Source organism: Pelobates fuscus, chromosome 3, assembly GCF_036172605.1.
Source record: "Pelobates fuscus isolate aPelFus1 chromosome 3, aPelFus1.pri, whole genome shotgun sequence".
Classification (NCBI taxonomy): domain Eukaryota; kingdom Metazoa; phylum Chordata; class Amphibia; order Anura; family Pelobatidae; genus Pelobates; species Pelobates fuscus.
Window position 1 is genome coordinate 323,351,910 of NC_086319.1, and position 20,968 is coordinate 323,372,877.

Sequence of the window (20,968 nt, forward strand, 5' to 3'; positions counted from 1 at the left end):
CAGTCTGCACTTGATATACACTTTGAAAACTGGAGGAGTGTTAAGGTATTGGCAAGTTTATGATAGTTCTGCTGGCTGCCACTAGGAAGAGAATCATATCCGGTAAAGTAGTGCATTTAAACAACAGTAACGTGAAAGTGGGACACGTGAGAAAATAAAAATATTGTTAGATCTGCTTTAAACTGGCATTTGATCGTAATCTTTGAAACAAGGCAGCAAAATACTAGTGTGCATGAAATTAGGCTATAAATAAATGCCTTGTTGCTGTGAATAAATCCCAGGCTGCCAACGGTGTTTGGAAAGCAAGCTGGGATCCTTTCTGTTGTTTGTTTTCTGAACCACTAGTTCTTAACACTGGCCTCAGGCCCAAAATTGTCTGTCACCTTTAGTTTTTGTGAGTTCCCATTTGTTAGAACATATATTTCATATTGATCCGTCCCTCCGCCGGTTATTTCTACAGGCAGATCATGTTTTTAAATAATGTATTGCATAGCAGGTCCCATAAAGGAATACTAAAGCATGGGGATGCAATGTGTCCTAATAGGTGCATGTAGGTCCGCACACATAGATAATCTCAAATAATCCACAGAAAAATTATGTATACGTAAAGAGTGCACATATATTGATTAAAAAGGTATGCATTTTAAAATGTCATGCTGTCACTGCAGCCCTCATAGATACTAAAAAGGTAGTACAGGCATATCGCACCAAAAATTGTAGTACACTGAGATGACACAAATATCCCAGCAAGAGAGAAGGAAAAAAAATGTTTGTAAAATATAAATTTGCTGCGCTACATGCAACTGCCAGACACGGGAGAGACCACCCTGAAAAAGTGTGAAAGCCCTGGACACGCGTTTCGCACCTTCCTTGGTGCTTATGGTGTCCTAGTGCCTAGTTAGAGTCAGACCCCCCTCTCCCTTTAGCATGTGAATAATAAAAATAAAAGTTTAATTTACCTGGATGTCGTTTTTAACAGTATGACTTATTGGCTCATTCAAGTCATTCATTGGCTGAGCTGAAGTTCTCAAATAAATGAGCTCCTACAGCGGCATCTGGCTTCTCCAGCTCTGAGAACGGATGTGGCGCCTAACAACCTCATTTCGATTAAGTTGTTTTGGTTCACAAACTGGTTCTTTAAATGCAAAACAAACAAAGCTTTGTCCTTAAAGGATTAATTTTCCCTGGGAAAGTTAAAACTAACCAACACATAATCCTAGTAAATGCATGGTTAAATGTATTCTCCTTTGAACAATAGAATACCAAAACAATTTATTTTCTACAGCCATAGAGCTCTATAAGGTTAAATGCATTTCTTAGGTTGTTTTTTTTTTTTTTTTTGTTATAGAAGTTTGCAAATATAGATATTTTTGGTAAGCATGAAATCATGCAGACCGCTTAAGGGAATAATTTAGGTACCAAAACAACTTTACCTAAATTGGTTGCTCTCATACCTGGTAACATAACATGTTGCCTCCAGCGCCAATCTCCAGGTCCCCCAGGCCACATCCGGCTTCTGAATCTGAGTTACAGGATGCGTGGAGTGCCACCAGGCATAGGCAGCATCTGACAGGCAAGCGTGGTCAGCTGATGCTCTAAGCCCAACAGTAGCTTCCCATTCATAAAAAAGAGAACCCAGAGCTGGATTGAGGGTCTCTTGATACCTCTTCCATGGTTTGAGCAGTCATGCACTGGTTAAAGCTCATTTAAGTGGGGTTAGCTCTCTGCAGTCGTGATAGCTCTGTAAATGTTCACTCCGGTTAAGCAATTATAACCACACATCAGGCAAGACAGAATGTAGGGGAGTAGAATGCATATTTATTGCATACAACACTGCTACTTATGCACAAAAATATGGATTCCCACATCAGGGGGTCTTCCGTGCAATGTAATGGCCCTCACAATAGTCCCACCTCATCACAGAGCGCCTTATCGGTACCGTTTACCGGTTCGTGGCTAATCTCCAATCTGACCCAGAGTTCCAGGTGTGCGGTTGGTTAGTCCCAGTTTTACAAAGCAGTATTGTCCCTGGATAGTTTGTCACCAAACGCCCTTACTGTCCAAATAGCACCCTGACTGGTGGTCGGGGATTGAGTGATACCCAGCCAAAGATTCACCGGATTGCAGCACAGCCCTCATCCGGCGAACAGTTCCACAGTGTTTCCGTGACACTAATTGCTTATAACTCTGAAGTTTTTTGAACACATTAGATGGCCACAGAATCCTGGGAGATGCTAGAGCAGCCATGGTATGAGACAGATATTTAGGGGAACCAGGGGAAGGATTATGGAGAAGAGACTTTAGTGGTAGAATAGGGAAGAAAACCAGGAAAAAACATAGATACACATACATTTGTGTGTGTGTGTATACAGGAGTGCTAACCTATATCAATGGACAGTGCACACTTACTCTCTAATATACGTAGACACTTTTCACACAATGTTAAACAGAAAAGCTTGCACATGCATTTACAATGGTTGTACATCCATGCACAATCTATTTTCCCTTTATTTATATAAAAAGCCATTTATAACATTGTCATACTTCAAAACACCTGTCTGAGAGAGTGACTTTGTTTTTTTTTTTTTTGGTCAAAAATGCTTTTGACATATAGCTACATAAGATGACAATCAGTAATGATGGTCCGGTTAACACCAAAGTACGACTGGATATGTATGTAAGTAGGGCCCTGGGTAGCTGAGCTTAAAAAGGTTGGTTTTATAGGAGAGAAGTGTAAGTCTTGTGGGAATGGAAAATTATAGTTCAAACCTGGCATTGTGTGTTTTTTTTATTTTATTTTATTTATTTTTTTTATTAAGGGTGGGGTTAGTGACAAGTAGTCTCGGAAAAAAAAAAGATATGGCTTTAAACATAGTTGAAGAGTGTGCAAAGAAGTCATGCTGGCATTAAATAGTGTATAGTGCATTATAGTTTTAAAATGGTCTGTAGTGTTCCATCAGACTGTAACAGTAAAAGAGATCATCAAAAGTAGTATGTATTTGCTCTAAGGGATAAAACGGAATTTGAAATGAATTTAAAAAAAAAAAACATTCTAAACCTATTTTTTTTGTATGTTCAATGAAGTAGTTTTTTTTTAAGTTTTTTTTTTTTTGTTTTGTTCTCTTTTTTATGTTTGTTTATATCAGTGCTCCTCTCTCCTGCCCCTATCTCGCCCGTTCCCATTTCCTTACTTGCCCCTTAGATCTGTGACCACTCTCACTTCTATGCTGTGTCACTTTCTTCCTCAAACTATACACTGGGGTTGGCCTAAAGTCTGCAACCTTATCTAGTAAAAAAATAAATAATAATAATAATTGTCCTTTCATATATGTACAGTATAGACTTGCATATTATAGTTATTGGTAATATAATTCCCCCCCAAAAATTATGCAAATTCAACTTGTAGTTAAAAACAACAAACCATAGTAGTTTAGTATATTTTTCTCCAGGTATTATTGTTTTAAAAGCCTTTCATAATGTAGAAATTCTTGTGTAAAACAATATTTACAAAAAAAAAGTAGGAAAATAATGGAGCAATAAAGGAGAACATGGAGGGAATAATGAAGTAATAAGTGTACATGTTTATAAAGACAAAACAATAAAAAAACAACAACCCACAAACATGTTACAAATTTAACAAATGTGTTGTTGAACCTAGAATAACTGTTATTATAGGCCCATTGATAATGTGGAATTTTTATTTTATTTTGCAGCCTAATTTTCATCATACTGACAACATAAGAGGAATGCGTCACCATGGACTGGTGGAAAGAGCGTCTCGTAATCGACTCCACTCGCCTCATCACAGACCTATAGAGAAACATGGACGTCAAATATCCTTTCAGGTTGAATACAGGACATGCTGGTGTTCTAATGCTGGTTATATGCCTTTAGCTAGGGCCATTGCATTACATGTTACTAGAAGAACATTACAAGTTATTGCCAGCTATAGTGTTTATGCCAGTATCATGTGGCGCAAGGCATGTTATTTTTTTTGCTAACATCAGCATTTTCAGGACAGTTTAGTTTTCCTTTGTATAATGTATGTTAATTGTATTTTATATGCATCCAGGATATATCTTTATTACCTTTTAGAATTCTCATTTTAAAATACATTCATGGGAAACTAATGTCTGTTGCATATTTAAAGTGAAATGTCATTCTGTCTTCAATCATTTGTTAATGAGCTCTGGTTTGTCATCCCTTATCTGGCGAAAAATCTGTTTTATATATGATTATCTCTCTTCCACCAATAACCTGCCTGGGCCTAGGGCAAAAATTAATAATCTATGCAAGTGAACTGTTCTATTGATATAAAGGGGGTTGCCTAAGCAATATAACCACCACAGATACAATCCAACCTGGCTGAGAGTGCTGGAGGGCAGGATACTCAGGTACTCTGACTATGAGGGCCTCCAAATTAGAGGAGAATAACACTGATAATGCAGTGTTTGTCTGTAGAAAACATGATGTGCAGGTGTTTCTGCAAAGATTAGATATTTGATTGCTTGTCACCAGTAAGTGTATGGTTTGTGTATGCTCTTGCATCTGCAAAGGTGAGTCATATTAGGTTGGTAGTTAGTAATATCTGTCAACTGTAAAAGAGGTCTGACTGTGTGTGTGTGTATGTGTGTATATATATATATATATATATATATATATATATATATATATATTTATATTTATATTTATATTTATTTTGGAATATTACCACTATCATTTTACATTTGTTGCAAAGCAATAATTTGGTTGTACGGTACATTAAGCTTATTTATTACAATATTGTACTCAGTCACCTTAAAGGGCTACTAAAGACTTCTAGATCATGCCAAATTAATGATGTAGTGTCCCCTTTAGTTGTCACCCCGCTATGTGAAGCATTGCAGTTTTGTAGAAACTGTATTGTTTTAATTGCAGGTTTAAATACAACTATAGCGGCAGTTTTCCGGACAGCCACTAGAGTAGTTTCTATGTGGGAACAGACTCCAACACTGTTCTCTATCAAATACTGTTCCTACTGCAGTATTTGATTTGCGTAGTGTGGTGTGCATGCACACTAGCCTCCGGATGTGAAGCATTGGATTGGCTGAGCTCATCAATCTCTATGATCTTAGCCTGGGAGGTTTGAACGACTGTGGCAAAGGAAGAGAGTGGTTAGGGAAACTTACCCCGCCACCTTTGAAGGTTTGAAAGGTAACAGCTGAATAGGTAGTGGGACGCTGTAACGTTAGGAATACATATGTTCCTTTAACCACTCATAGTTGATGCACATAATCAATGTTGCATGGCTAAGGCTGGGTTCAGATCAATGTAGATGTCCTTTATGATTCATCACATTCTGTAGTAAGTATTGTAAACCTCTCCTATATCATAGTTTCTTTACTATTTACCCGGATTAGTCAGTGTTTTTAACACTTTTACTTGGTAATTCATATTTTGCTACAATTCTTTATAAGTGTTTGAACATGCATTGTCATAGCCCTGATTTGTGCTTGTTAAAGATGACAGGCCTAGATTGCTTATTCAGACATCTTTAGCCAAAGACTGTAGTGACTTCATACTAAGCTGCAATAAAATAAAAGGTATGACTGTGAAATTAATTTGTCAGACAGATTGGCGCGTACAAGGATCAGCACTGTTAGATGATGGCTTTTGATAAAGCTGAATGATATAGATTTTTTTCTAAAACTGGAATTGGAGAACTTATTTTTCTATCACCTAGCATTATATAACACAAAAGCAATATTGTGCGTAATGTAAAATGTTTTTACTTTTCATTTCTGTTTCTTTCTTTCTTAAAGGAACACTCAAAGCACAGTAACCACTACAGATCACTGTATTGGTTGTTTTGCCAGGAGTGACCCGGCTCCCTCCCAGAGTCTGTAATTAAACTGTTTAGGAATGGTTTGACAACTTACCTGGCTGTGAGGGGCACCCAGCAGTCCTCACGTAAGTTGTCAAACTCTTCTTCAACCATTCTTAATCTGTTACACTACTTAATCTAGGAGGGGTTCTGTTCATTAAAGGACCACTGTAGGCACACAGACCACTTCGGCTTAATGAAGTGGTCTGGGTGCCAGGTCCAGCTAGGTTTAACCCTTTTTGCAGAGAAACTGCTATGTTTACCTATGGGTTAATCCAGCCTCTAGTGGCTGTCTCATTGACAGCTGCTAGAGGCGCTTCCGCGCTTCTCACTGTGATTTTCACAGTGAGAAGAAGCCAGCGTCCATAGGAAAGCATTGATAATGCTTTCCTATGAGACTGGCTGAACGCGTGCGGCTCATGCGCATTCAGCCGATGACTGAAGAAGAGGGAGGAGAGTCCCAGCGCAGAGGGAGCTCTTCCTCTCCCTTCAGCGCCATGGGAGTGGGACCCTGAGGGTGGGGGCACCCTCAGGGCACTATAGTGCCAGAAAACAAGTATGTTTTCCTGGCACTATAGTGGTCCTTTAATAGAGACAAGTCCACACTTACTGACTGGGTCCGCTCTTACAACTCGATCGTAAAACTAATTGGTTGGTAAGTGAGGGTGCGCTAGGGAGCAGGTCTATGTTTGGGGGAATTCATATCAAATAGAATGGCTCACTAGCGCAGGGAATCCTTGAAATCTATGTTCAGGGTAAATTCCCCGAACATAGACCTGCTTTCTAATGTGGGGAATCACTCTAATCCACGCTAGAGAGCTAGTCGTAAGTTCTAGCAGTCATAAAGCGGGTAAGTCGCAAAGTGAGGACTATCTGTATAGAGTTTGTCTTCCTTTTGCTGCAGTAATGGTCTCCACTCTGTTAGGAAGATTTCAGTGGGTTGTGGGATTTTGTTTCCATTCAAGTAGGAATTAAAGGGTTACTCCAGAACCACTGCAATCCGCTTGAGTGGTAATAATGCCACTCTAGCGGATTGCAATGGTTTTCCCCCTTACTTGGCTTCCTGCTGGGTGGTCAGATGACTCTTTTCCATCATTTGCAGAGACGCAAAAGTCAGAAGCCATGGCTATTGCCATTCAGCTACATATAGAAAAACATAACCAAGTTACTGACCGGTTACATAATTTGCCAAGAGCCCTAAGTAAATGTAAAGCAGTGCCATGGCAATGGTTACAAAAGTAAGAACTAAGTATTTTAAAACAATGATTATATAAATCTATAGCACAAAGTAATATGTACATCGCAGCAACGTCACAGACTTTTTAGACCCATGTATTTACAGTAGAATCAAGAGATACATGTTAAGTAATGGGGAGTAGCATGAACTATTAAAAGAAAGAAGAAACAAAAACAAAACTCTAAGCCATTCTAACAAATTTTAGCTGTCAATTTGAAGTCATACAGGTAGCTTTCTTTTGACATTCACCAAACAAAGAGTGATTTTTCAGTTTGAGTGAAGAAACATTTTTTTGCATTTTGGTTTCAGTTTGCTACAATTTATTAAGTGTTGTAACTAAAGACTTTTATTCTGTTCAGCACTCTGTAGGTTCATTCTGGGTCTTACTTTGGAATACACCCTCCCCCAACTCCTACATATAAAAGGTTAACAAAAATACTTTATTTACTTAGCCAATTCTAGCCTCTATGTCCCTCTGCGATGGGTCGGCGCTCCACCTCCTCAGACTTCATCCGAAGGGGGAGACCTAATGCGCATGTGCAGAAAGCACATTAGGCCCTCTTGGAAAGCATTGCCTCAATGCTTTCCTATGTGGGATTTCACGAACACTGGATGTCCTCATGCAGGGTTATGATGTCCAGCGTCATTTATGAGACCCAAAGTCTGGTAAACTCCCGTCTAGAAAGCCACCAGAGGCTGTCTTAGTTTCTCAAAAACTGTAGTGTTAAAAACAATTTAGAACCAATGAGATTAAATGGTCTGGGTACCTTTAGTTCAGGTTGTCGCCCCCCCCCCCCCCCCTTTTTATTTAATACAGTTAAATCCTCAAAGTATTGATCCTGCCTGGTATTGATGAAAGACCCAAGCAGGTTTGAAACGTTGACTCGCTTAACTCACCGGATGTTTTCTACACTGCAGATCCGTTCTTCCTTTTATATGGTTGGAAGAGGAAGTGATCTTTTGTCACCTGCATCCTACCCCATGTTGCTACAGAGAGGATGTTTAATCAATGTAGTCGTGTACAGATTAATGCCTATTTAATGTCTGTAGTGTACAAAAACAAACTAAATATTAAAACATTAGATATAGCTCTAGGTTTCCAATTGCTATTCTTCCAAAGTGAGGGGTAAATGTGTGCTGGTGGTACTGTGCATTATTGTGTAATGTAGAAGTGAAACAATGTATTTAGTGAAATCTTTGTACGCGACTGCTCAGAAGTAGTCTTTCTACTGTAATTTTGTGAAATTAATATTTAGCAGTTACACAGTTTGGAAGCTAACCCTACTTCTGTCTGCCATATTCTCTACAAAATTGTAATGTATTACTAAAAATACTGTGGTTACATATGAGAAAATCAGCTTCTTGGAATAGTGCCCCTTTATTACGTAGGGTGAGTAAGCTCTATTGGCTGCCTGTAACAGCAAATACATATATGTAGAAGGCATTGGTTTGCTTTCTCTATGTAGTGAATGTTTGATTTGACCTAAAGTTTCCAATAGGCACCACATTTTTGTATACGGTTTAAGAGAATAGAACTGATTTTAAATATTTTTTATTTTGTATATTGAAGGTTTCAGTACTATAAATTACTGCAAAGTGACCATTTCAGTCTTAAAGTCACAGACCAGACAATTGTTAACTCTGGGGTACCATAGTCTACAATATCTGTTAAGAATTCCATACCTGCAGTCAAGGGTTTTCTCCTGATAGTTTGATTAGTGATTCTCATTTTTTTTTTTCTTCTTCTAAACGAAAGAAGAAACAGATCTGCGGACCATCAACAGGTGCATTCAAAAAGAACTGCATCCGACCCCTGAGGACTAGTTTGAAATCACTGTTATATTTTATATTTTCTTGGTTGTCAGTTAGTAAAACTAGATAAATGATACCATGTTGTATTTGTAAACTAATTAAAATACAGATGCTTTTGGTATGTTCCTTGATCATGCATCTCGGAGTGCGATTTCGCAATACCTAGTGGAACCGTTGAATTCTTGTTTTCTTTCGGTCTTTCTTTCTTTTCTTTTGGTTTTTTTTTGTATATAGAGTTTTTATTTTGTTATTAATAGAACAGAAATTAAGGACCATCAAAGTAACCAGAGACTCGTAGGTCTCTAATGCAGTCGAAAACGTTTGGTCTTGCAGGACTTTAGCATAACAATCAACAGCATAAATTAGTAGTTGTGTAAAGGAGGCTGATACATTTTGCTTGTCCTACCTATTTTGTGATCAGGTAACCTAGTTTCCAGACATTGTTGCATTCTAAGGACACTATTGACTAAAGTTGGTAAGAATGGGTATGGGAGCGCGTATAGTTCCCCATGGGTCTCTCCAGCCCAGGCGTCACTGTTGTTGCACTTAGAATTATTTGTATGCAGAAACGAGCTCTTGGTAATAGTGACAGGTCGTGAGGCGTATTGGTTGTCTTAAACCACCGTGCGGTAGCCAGAAATGTGTCACTAGTGGTGCTAGGGTAGGTTTCCCTGCGCGGTACTGTTGGTTCGCTGCGTCTCATCTGGTGTGTGTATGTAGTCACCAGGGTCAAGTCAGGCATTTGGTGTCTGCAAATGGAAGTTTCGAGGCAAATATGGCATTTTTGTCAAATTAATTGGTCTATGTTTTGTGTAGTTTTTGAGTCAGGGGTGGGACAGCCAATTGAAGTGGGTATCCGGATTCAGAAGTTAGTGAGCTATGTCCTCACAGTTTGATTGTTAACATGTAGAGTGTCTTGTAACCGTAGTGTCGTCCCGGGCTTGTCTATCTCTTCCTATCCCACCGCTCCCAGGTCCACACGGCTGCCATGATTCAGAGAGATGTGTGAAGTGTCTCCCGTCAGGAGGGTGGGTTTCGACCTAAGGTTAAGAGGTGTGGTACAGGAGCATGTAGCAGAGGGAAGTAGGTTAAGATGAAGGGAGAATTAAGAGTGGAGGTGTAAGTTAAGGTGGAGTTGAAAGTGAGAATGGGATGCCCCCCACTTCCGGTATTTGTCTGTCTCGTCATTTGCATCTGTCTGTTCTGTAAAAAGTTAACTTACCTTTCTCTTATTGTTTCCTCTTCTCTTCCTCTTTCTCAATCTGTTCCTTTTTTCCCTTTAAAACATAAAACAAAAAGTAGGAACTAATCTGGAGTACCCTGTACCCATCATTTCATTCAGCATTAAACTGTTTTTATGTTTTAATACTAAACGAGAGTCCCCAGCAGCCCATCCCTTCTGTGCTACATTGGCAAATGAGGAAGAATTAGCCTGAGCAGCAGTAGGCAGCTGTGATTGGCTGAGAGTGACAGCTGACTGCTTTTAGCCTACCAGAACTACCAGTAATGGCATGAATGGTTATATGACTACAAGGAAGTGTGTAATTAGCCACACCTACAGAAGGGGCCGGACTGGGGTTGGCCAGCAACCCTTATTAAGTGTTAAACTGCTCGAACATGATTTAACTCTTAATGAAGGGACCGTGCCAAGGGACTCCATACACTATAATCAATTCAAAGAGATGGCATGACTATGGTGCCTATAGTGTCCCTTTAACCAAGCTCCACTTATTTTGTCACTAAAAATTCTTCCCAGTGCTCACCTCTCTGTCCTGTCCTTTTTCCTGCTTAGATGCTTCCTCTCAGTGGTATTAATAGTGGAGGTGGAAAGTGGTGCTCAGCAGGCCCCAGGTAAGAAGTCAAACTGTTCTAACCTGATTTGACTTCTTACAATGAGGGGTGTGGTGCTTGGAGTGTTCCTTTAATCAGAAAAACAAATAATGGCCCCTCTGTGAACTATAGTATGATTCTAGCATAGGTTCAACAAATCACTTAGAACTGCAGTGATTTTCAAACCTTATTCCAGCTGTAAGCCTGCCTTCCACTCCTGTTGTCAGAGGACATGGCTGTACTGCTCTTCCATCCAAATATGTGTAAGGCATCTGCATGCTGTTTAAATCCTTTGCTATGAATGAGCCTGAGCAGCAGTCACGCAATCACTTCTGACAGCTTCCTTTAAAAAAATGTGAATGAAGCTTTTAATGAGTGGATAGAAGCTACTCTCATCTTAGGCATGTCTTCCATTTATTCTATGTGATGAATGGAATTGCTGCCAAGTGCTTAACAGTGCATGCCAAAAACCTTGCTTAGAAAGAGTTTATAAGTATATGTTTCAGCTCTACTGAATAATAGAAGGGCCTTCTGAAAGGCTGGGCCACTTTCTGGTCTAAAGCGAACTCACTGCAAAAGCTAGAATCCCATGTGCTTTCCCATGTGTTTGGCTGAGATCATCACTTCTGATGATGTCAGCCAAGAAGGCAAATCATGGGCAGAGCCAGTAGCAGACTGGAATAACAGTGAGATTTTCCTATATTAAGGGGGGTAGATAGTGATTTTACCACAATAGGGTCAAGTATACAGGCTTGTGTTCCTTTAATTTTTTTTTTAAATATATTTTTCAAAAGAAAACTGAGCGTCCACACAAATAAATTAGGACATGTTATGGGTGATTTTTTTTTTTTTTTTATTCACTAGTGTAATTTCCAGTAAAGTGACAGTTCCCTTTTGAGGACCACTGTTCTGAATAATGCATCAAATAATGTTGTAGCATCTCTTTTTAACGTTCCTTGTAAAGGGAAGCTTTTAACATAAATAAGTGGTAATTTTGTATGTATTCTATACCAGAAGGAAAGATTTTAAATTGCAAGTATTGCTTTTCAGCAGGATGAATAAGACTCTCTTCCTTTGATTTTTACTGTCTTGGGCACTTCCTGAACTGTAGTCTGTAAAATGAGTAATAAGAATGGGTATTGAATCCTTCTTCCTACTGGAAAAAAAAAAGTTTATTGCAGATACAAATTGGAATTTAATCAGATTTAGGTTTGAACACACCTTGAATAGTATGTAGTGCTGGAAGAGGAGTAGTATTTGCACTGAAAGGTCAAACTGCATTGCAGTGTAAAGTTCTTTCTTCATACAACACAGTTTATCAAGCTGACCTCATTTATTTTTTATTCAGCATATCTTATGTGGGTTTTGCTGTAAATATAAAGGTAATGAAGAGAACAGCATATTGTTAACATCCTGAAGAATACTACTTTCCTTTTTGTCAGAAAATTACCGATTCTAAAGTCAGATCACAGACCGTTGTGTCACTTTATCAGGAAGTTACAAAGAAGTGTCACTTATGCAAGAGAAGAGCTGCTCTGCCTGCTTTGATTTCCAGAAAAAAGAAAATTGCACAGAAGTGGTATGATAAATAACCATAATCTGGAACAAAAAAAACTATTTAAGGCAATTGTTTGCACAATAGATTACCATACATTCCATCATTGAATATTTATTTATTTATTGTGACAAAACCAAATAGTTCTGCAACTAGGAAGAGACTTTTTTTTACACTTAAGAGCTGTTCTCACCCTTCCTGAGTTTCCCCTAAACTTCACCAGGCACAGCTCTGAAGAGCGTCCACACTCCATACCCACCTGGTGACCTAGCCTCACAAGGAAAGCCACAGGCCTCCTAGAGATCACTCTGGCCGTCAAATCAGAAATCAGCCATGGCCGGTTGAAACTTTAACCCTGTGGCGATTCAACAACGTGAGTGTGACGAGCAGGGCCGGTGCAAGGATTTTTGCCGCCCTAGGCAAAAAACAAATATGCCGCCCCCTCCCCCCATATGTCCTGCCCACCATGTGACATCACAATGCCCTGCCCATATGCTCTGCCATATGGGCCAACGCCAGTCTTCACAAAGTGTCTTTTATCTGAAAAGACAGTGTGTTTACATTAAAAAGCCTACAGGCACAGGCTATAGACACCAGAACCACTACATTATGCTGTAGTGCTTCTGGTGACTATAGTATCTATTTAATGTGAGGTAAATTAGAGATTAGTGCCACTAATAATATATTGGATTGCCTACTTACCACCAGATGAGGACAAGAGGCTGATGATGGTGGGCTCAGTCTGGCTCCACAGGTCTGGTGTAGAAGAGGCTCTCTGGAGACTGTTTTTAACAGTGCTCACAACAATTAACGAACAGGAAGCAGCTCCATTTTATAGGGCCCTTTACACAGCTCAAGGTCTGGGCCCCCAGGGCTTGACCGTGAGTATGCCTACAATGCCCACCCATAAATACCTACATGGCCCACCCATGAGTTCTCTCACAGGAAGTGGAGTGTATGTGTGTAGGGGATGTTTTATGTGTTATTGTAGAGGATGCAATGTGTGATTGTTCTTATAGAATGTAGTGTATAGGGATACCAATTTGTGTAAGGGATGTAGTGTCTATATAGGGGATGCAGTGTGTGTTTGCGTGTAAGGAATGCATTGTATGTTTCTGTGTGTGAGTGTGTGTGTGTGTATGTAATTGAATCAGTGTGTGTCTGTAAGGGGTACATTGATTGTGTAAGAGATGCATTTTGTTTCTGTGTGCAAGAATGAGTGTTTGTGTGAACGTAAGGGATGCATTGTGTGTTTCGGGTGTGTCTGTGTGTGAGTAGGAATGCATTGTATGTTTCTGTGTGTGTGTGTGGATGCATTGTGTATGTGTGTAGTGTAAAAGAGAGGGTTTTTGGGGTAGGATAGGGACTGAGAGGGGAGCAGCTTTTTATTTTTTTAAAAACATTTTCATAGTGCTCTCCCCTCCTGTCAATTATTGATTTCCCCTTCCCTCCTGTCCCTCAGTGTTCTCCCCTTCTGTCCCTTAGTTCTCTCCCTTGGCCCCCTGTCCCTCTGCAGTCCCCCTTGGTGGCCTTCTCACTCCCCCCTCTCTCCCTTAGTGGTCCTCCATACCTTCCCTTAGTGGTCCTCCCTCTCCCAAACCCCTTAGTAGACCTTCCCCTCCTCCCCCCACCCCCTTAGTGGTAATCTTTCCCCCCCCCCGAGTGGTCATTACCCTCTCTCCCCCCCCTTAGTGGCCCTTACCCTCTCCTTAGTGGTCCTTACCCTCCTCCCCTCTCCTTAGTGGTCCTTACCCTTCTCCCCCCTCCTTATTGGTCCTCCCTCCTTACCCCCCTTTGGTGGTCCTCCCTCTCCCAAACCCCTTAGGGGTCCTTACTCTCCCCCTCTCCCCCCCTCCCCTACTGGTCCTTACTCCCGCCCCTCCCTAATGGTCCTTACTCCTCCCCCCCTCCCCTAATGGTCCTTACTCCCCCCCCTCTCCTAATGGTCCTTACTCCCCCCCCTCCCCTAATGGTCCTTACCCCCCCCCTCCCCTCCCCTAATGGTTCTTACTCCCCCCCCTCCCCTCCCCTAATGGTCCTTACTCCCCCCCCTCCCCTCCCCTAATGGTCCTTACTCCCCCCCCCCCTCCCCTAATGGTCCTTACTCCCCCCCCTCCCCTCCCCTAATGGTCCTTACTCCCCCCCCTCCCCTCCCCTAATGGTCCTTACTCCCCCCCCTCCCCTCCCCTAATGGTCCTTACTCCCCCCCCTCCCCTCCCCTCCCCTAATGGTCCTTACTCCCCCCCCCTCCCCTCCCCTCCACTAATGGTCCTTACTCCCCCCCCACTCTCCTAATGATCCTTACCCACCCTCCCCTAATGGTCCTTACCCTCCTCTTTTGTTCCTTCCTGCCTATGTAGTGTGGCCGGGCGGCGCGGAACGCGGGACAGGAACTTATGTTTCCTGTACCCGGCCGCCGGCGGACTTAAGGGAAGTGCTCATTCAGTGAGCACTTCCTGTCAGTCCGCCGGCTGCCGGGTACAGGAAACAGAGGTTCCTGTCCCGCGTTCCGCACCGCCCGGCCACGCTACATTGAGAGACCGGCAGGAGGGAGCGCTCTGCGCTTCCCTCCTGCCGGTCACTCAAACCCGGCCGTCCTCAATACAGCAGTGCTGCGCCGTCTGGGGCTTGCTAAAGCGCTCAGGCGGCGCAGCATGAGGAACCGCAGCGGGGACTCTGGGCACAGGGATCCGGCGCCCCCAGCTAAGGTGCGCCCTAGGCAGCTGCCAAGGTCGCCTTACAGGTGGCGCCGGCCCTGGTGACGAGCGCTCTTTTGACCGAAGGGGTCTGCTGATTGTTAGAGCCTGATATTCAGCATTTTAGCAATAGTCTGTGTTGGCCTTGTAATTTACCGATATTATTAATGACTTACTTGCCTTTCCCAGTCACCACATCCTTTCGTCTTCTGCATCCATAAACTCTAGCCACCAGCCAATGGAGCGCCACGTTATGACTTCACGTCACTGCTTTCTGTGAGTTTCTGCATGCAGAACTCAGCTGAAGGCAGGGAGGTGAGATGGTGAATAATCTGCTGTAATGTTCTGGGCTTGCTGACAGAGGGATATCTGTTTTGCAATCACACTCCTATCAGTAACAGCACTGTACATGCTGGGAGCTCCCTGATCCCAGAATGTTCTGGCTGCCTCTGATTGCAGTCTGCATGTTCAGTTAATGCCAGATTTGTGTAGAAGTTGTTACTTTTTCAAACTTTAAATGTACAGAATATCGGGATTGTTAGCTTGCCATGCCTACTTGCCTTCACTCTTTAGGGCACACGCCTCTGTTCTTATGATGCACTTGTGCTATACTTTCCGGGCTTGGTCTTGGTATCAAGGTCACTTGGCTAGTTGAATAGAATAGGCTTTCTTCTCATAATTGGGGACACCCTAAAATTATATAGGCAGTCTGTTTTAAATCTTGATCCAGAGGAAGAAAAAAAGGCCAAATGTGTTAATTTTACTTCTGCCTTATCCATACAGTCCAACCCTGGATGGTAATTATAGGCTGGGGTTAAAGCTATCAACCTATAATTGAAAGTGCTAATGCAGAAGTAAAACCACGCCGCAGAGGAGATCAGGTTTATGTCAAACCTCTTGAATACTTTTGACAGTGACTGGGGCTCTAAGAATATTTACACAACAACCACTAAAATTAGCTTTGGTGGTTATGGTACTTGCAGTGCTCTTTTAATATTCATACTGGCAAGTTTCAGGAAAAATATGTTTACTTTCATTGGAACCATGAGTCATATTTTCATTTTCTCACACTAAAATGATCTTCGTAATTGGCCACTTTCACTTCTCTTATAGAAGCGCCATTTCAAACAGGTGACACTAAGTGGCACTCGTATTTCAGGTTTGCCACTGTATTCTGTCACTGGGTCTTGGCACTTCTCTTCTTTGCTGAAATTTAGAACAGTGTGTTCTGCAGAGTTGTTTGTTCGTCAGTTGTAAGAATCCTCATTTATTTGTAGAGTTTAAACCATTTTCAAAGTTCTTGAGCTCAGAGCTTTGAAGTTTGTCAGTGATACAAGGAATGCAGCAAATCAAGCTGGTACAATCGCCTTATTAAAGGGAGGGAGCTGTAGGACGCTATCGCTCTAGGGACAGTCATGCCTTTTTCATGTAGACTTGTAAAACATGTTGCTCTTAGCCTTTTGGCATTTTCAAATAAACATGTTTGCATCGTCCTTGTGAATACCCATAACATTTGTAAATTGTGTGTGTGTATCCCCTCCCAGCTGGCAGTTTTTGTGTATAGTGAATGCCCTTGTAGCACACATTTCCTTCTACTTTCGTTTTCCCCATGTCATCTCGGTGGAGCTGTGCTGAGAAGTCATGTTTTACTAAAAAGAATAACAAGTATTTCAATAGCATTGTCATCTTCGCAGATCATTTGCCCTTCTTAGTGACGAAAACATGATATTCAGTCTGTGTTGACATTGCAATGAGTGGGAGTGTTTTTTGTTTTTGTTTTTTTTATATATAAAGTATGGATTGCCAAAGACACTCCTTGTTTGTATAACTCAAGCCTAATCCCTACATCACAGCTGGAGTCCTTAGTGGGAATGCACTCAGACTAGTAAACTCTTCCTTCCTGTGCATTTTACAATGTGTGTGTTGTTTCTTTACAAGTAACTCCTTCCTTTCTGGATGAATCAAAAACATACAACAGAAGAACAATTAGAGTACTTTAATAAAGGAATACACTTAAAATAATACTATCGGCACCCAGAGCACTTCATCTCATTTAAGTGTTCGGGCTGCCCATTGCCCACCATTTTAAAGCTGCAGTAGAAAACAATGCTGTCCTGCAGGAAAACTGCCTCTAGTGGCTGTCCTACTAATTGGTGCAGCGTGGCGTTTTGCCTCCCGATTAGTCCAGCTCATAGATTATTGTAAGTTTATACACTTTTACTACATACTTTTCAAAGTTTTCCTTGGTCTATTTTGGTTTGTATATTTGTTTAAAAGTGTTTTTTCTGTCAAGTGATGCATGTCCATTTAAGGATAATTCATGACACCTTTACTGCATGTAATTGCTACTGCTAGAATCCTCACTCATGAGGCTGTCTAGTAATAATCTGAAAAGGCATTTGACAGCTGATGCCTGGCTGCTGCAATACATGCCAAAACGGCTGCTGGTGAGGCAGTCGTGCAATGATCGGACTGTCTGTCCGGCTGTCTCGCTGTGTAAGTATTGTCAGCGAAGGTCCATCATCTGTGTGACTGGCTCCCAAGTTATCAATTTTCTTATCTGCTAAAATGGTTTATTGTTGAGATTAGATAGTGTTTGAGTTATGGTTAGCTAGTGTTAGGTAGGTTTAGGTATGATTACATATAGTGTCAAAGTTTTATGCAGGTTAGAATGGTGACCGTGTCAATTTAAAGGACCAATAATGTGGTCTGGGTGCACTGGTCCTGCCATTTTGTTAAAACCGCAATGTTTACATGGAAGGGTTAAATGCACCCTTGGTGCCTGTCTTACTGACAGCCACTAGAGGTGCTTCCGTGGAATAGCCTTCATAGCCAAATTAAACTTGACTATTCAATCAAAATGGTCTCATAGAAACCATTTTATTGGCACAACGCAACATTTTGCCTACCAGTTTTTACCTTTGCCAATCCAATATTTTTCCAGAGGTCACCAATCTTGAGGATCTCTGCCAAGGAGGCGGAGCGTCGACAGCGAGATCAGAATGCAGAGGGAATAAAGTAAGCAAAACTCACCTTTAAAGGACCACTATAGTGTCAGGAAAAAAAAACTTGTTTTCCTGGCACTGTAGGGTCTTTGGGTCCCCCCCCCCCCCCCCCCCCCACCCTCAGGGTCCACCTCCCGCCGGGCTCAAGAGGGTTTAAGGGGTTGAACTCTTACCTTTCTCCAGCGCCGGGCTTCCTCGGCACTGGAGACTCTCCTCCCTCTTCCGACGTCATCCACCACATGCACGGCAAGAGCCACGCGCGCCTTCAATCAGTCCATAGGAAAGCATTTCTCAATGCTTTCTTATGGACGGCAGCGTCTTCTCACTGTGAAAATCAGGAAGCGCCTCTAGCGACTGTCAATGAGACAGTCACTAGAGGCTGGATTTAACCCTAATGTAAACGTAGCAGTTTCTCTGAAACTGCTATGTTTACAGCTGCAGGGTTAACCCTAGATGGACCTGGCACCCAGACCACTTCATTGAGCTGAAGTGGTCTGGGTGCCTATAGTGAGTGGTCCTTTAAATCTTCCACAGCAGTGGGGTCAGCCATCAAGTAGGTAGGTAGGGACATTACATCCACAACACTAAAATGCAGATTCAGCAGAATTTAGTGGCAAAATGGTTAAAAGAAAATTGTCAAAAGGCTCTTACCTAAATACCCCTGGGAGGATCCTAGTTTTTAGAAACCTACTTTGTCGTAGTGATTTTGGATTCCATGACTGCTTTTTACGCTAGTCATTGCTTGCAATAATTGTTCTATAACTTCTAAATACTACTGAAATACTAGACACATTGGGTATTTTAACAATAAAGGTAATTCTATATATTTTGAGGTTCTTTTTCTTTATACACTAGTTCTATTGAAATTTTTATAAGCAAAACTATGAGCCATTTTCATTTTCTAAAATCCCTATCTGTCCTGTGCGGAAAATGGTGGAGCTACATAAATAATTGTAAAAATATGTATGGGTGCACTGGGAAAGCAGTCACGTACAGTGAAACTCACATATGGCAAAGGGACCTCGGTCTCGATCACATGGAATTTCAGAAAAGCCTCTGTCTATGGGCTTAACGTTATTATTTTTGTGCAAATCCCCACTTTGCATCATTGTCCTTGAGCTTTGCCCACTGCTGTAAGTAGCTTGGTCATGTAGGTTCCTTTCTTTCTGGTATATAGAGTCTGAACGGTTGGATCAGTGTAAACACAGCACTGCATGGTTTAAATTGTTGAGGGAATAACTAGCAGATTTCAAAGCTCTGTATGCAGTCTCTGTTCTGTTCAGAACAGGGTTTTCTGGAACTTGTAGTACTTGTAATGAAAGCAGTTAAAGGGACACTATAGTAACCCAGACCACTTCAGCTCCATGAAGTGGTCTGGGTGCCAGCTCCATGAAGTGGTCTGGGTGCCAGCTCCATGAAGTGGTCTGGGTGCCAGCTCCATGAAGTGGTCTGGGTGCCAGCTCCCTCAGGTTTTAACCCTTCAGATGCAAACAAAGCAGTTTCAGAGAAACTGCTATATTTATATTTGAGGTTAAGCCAGCCTCTAGTTGCTGTCTTCCGGACAGCCACTAGAGGCGCATCTGCAACGCTGGAGGCATATTATGTCTCCATCGCACAGAGCGTCCATAGGACGTCGGACGGGGGAGCTGACGTCGGCGGGGTAGGAGAGGACACCAGCGCCGAGGGAGCCCGGCACTGGAATAAGGTAAGCTGCTGAAGGGGTTTTAACCCCTTTAGCGCCACTGGAGGGGGACCCTTTGTTAGCATTGCGTTAATCACTTTTTGGTATTGTGTTAAAGGGTTTGGTGTTTAGTGAACAAACTAGGGTTTGCTCACTAAACACCATATGGAATGCATTAAAAGACAGATTTCAGAATGAATAGCAAAGCCGCTATTACCTTAAATTTGCAACTATTATTTTTTTATTATTTTATTATTTGCAAACTTATTTTTATTTTATTTTTATTATTAAAGGGACACTATAGTCACCAAAACTACAGTTTAATTTAGTAGTTTTGGTATCTATAGCCTGGCTCTTCAGGTTTTTAATACAAACAGTATTTACATTGGTGCCTACTAGCTTTAGAGGCAGCCACTCAGACAGCCACTAGAGTTATTTCCTATTTTAGTGCTACACTATGTGCAGCACCTGTGTATAGCGTCTCCCTGCACTGCATGGAGGCGCTGAACGTTCCCCATAGAGATGCATGAATACAGTGCATCTGTATGAGGAGTTGCTGATTGAAGCAGCATGGTATTTTGCCGTGTATGCACATTTGCCTCCCATTGCTTTCCTTTGATAAAGCATTGGATTGGCTGAGATCATTAAAAGCGATGATCTTTGCCAGTGGTTCCCAACCCAGTACTCAAGTACCCCCCAACAGTCCAGGATTTAGGGATTAGCCAGTTGTGTCTAAGGTGTTTTAAGAAAAAAAAATTTAGACACAACAGGGTAATCCCTAATCCTGGACTGGTAGGGGGTACTTGAGGACTGGGTTGGGAACCACTGATGTATGCTACTGAGACAGGGTCAGCTGCGTAGTGGGTGAAAACTAAACGGCCATACAGGCATACATGTTTGAATTCCTGTCACTATAGTGTTCCTTTAAGTAAGCACTGATTTGTAACTTGTTAAATTCTAATGACGGCATTAAGGCTAAAAAATTTTCCAAATCAGCTATATGAGCCTAAATTTTACCATTCTAATTTGTTAAATATCCCTTCAGAGTTAAGCGTTAATCGGCAGTTCTCTCTCCCACTTTCTCCTTCTGAATGAGATTTTTTTTGCTTTTGATCTTTTTCCAGGGTGGAGAGGTAGCAGGTGTTCAATGAATTTCCCCTTTAGCAGTGTTTGGCTAAAAGGCAGGGTTTGCCCTTCATTATAAGTGATCTAGTACATGCTAACACACAATGCCTCAAGACACCAAAGTCAGTGGTTTCTGTGAAGAGCAGGAGAACTCATTGACTTCA

At 41.6% G+C, this 20,968-nt stretch overlaps 1 protein-coding gene across 2 annotated transcripts in view; it reads left to right on the top strand.

Annotated features, from left to right (window-relative positions):
* Window positions 1-20,968, top strand: part of CRTC3 (CREB regulated transcription coactivator 3) — a 133,348-nt gene that overhangs the window by 49,898 nt on the left and 62,482 nt on the right. For both annotated transcript variants that reach the window (XM_063448968.1, XM_063448969.1), the window contains exon 3: window positions 3,714-3,833. In XM_063448968.1, the coding sequence (XP_063305038.1) occupies window positions 3,714-3,833 (120 nt within the window). The remainder of the gene's footprint in view (window positions 1-3,713; window positions 3,834-20,968) is intronic.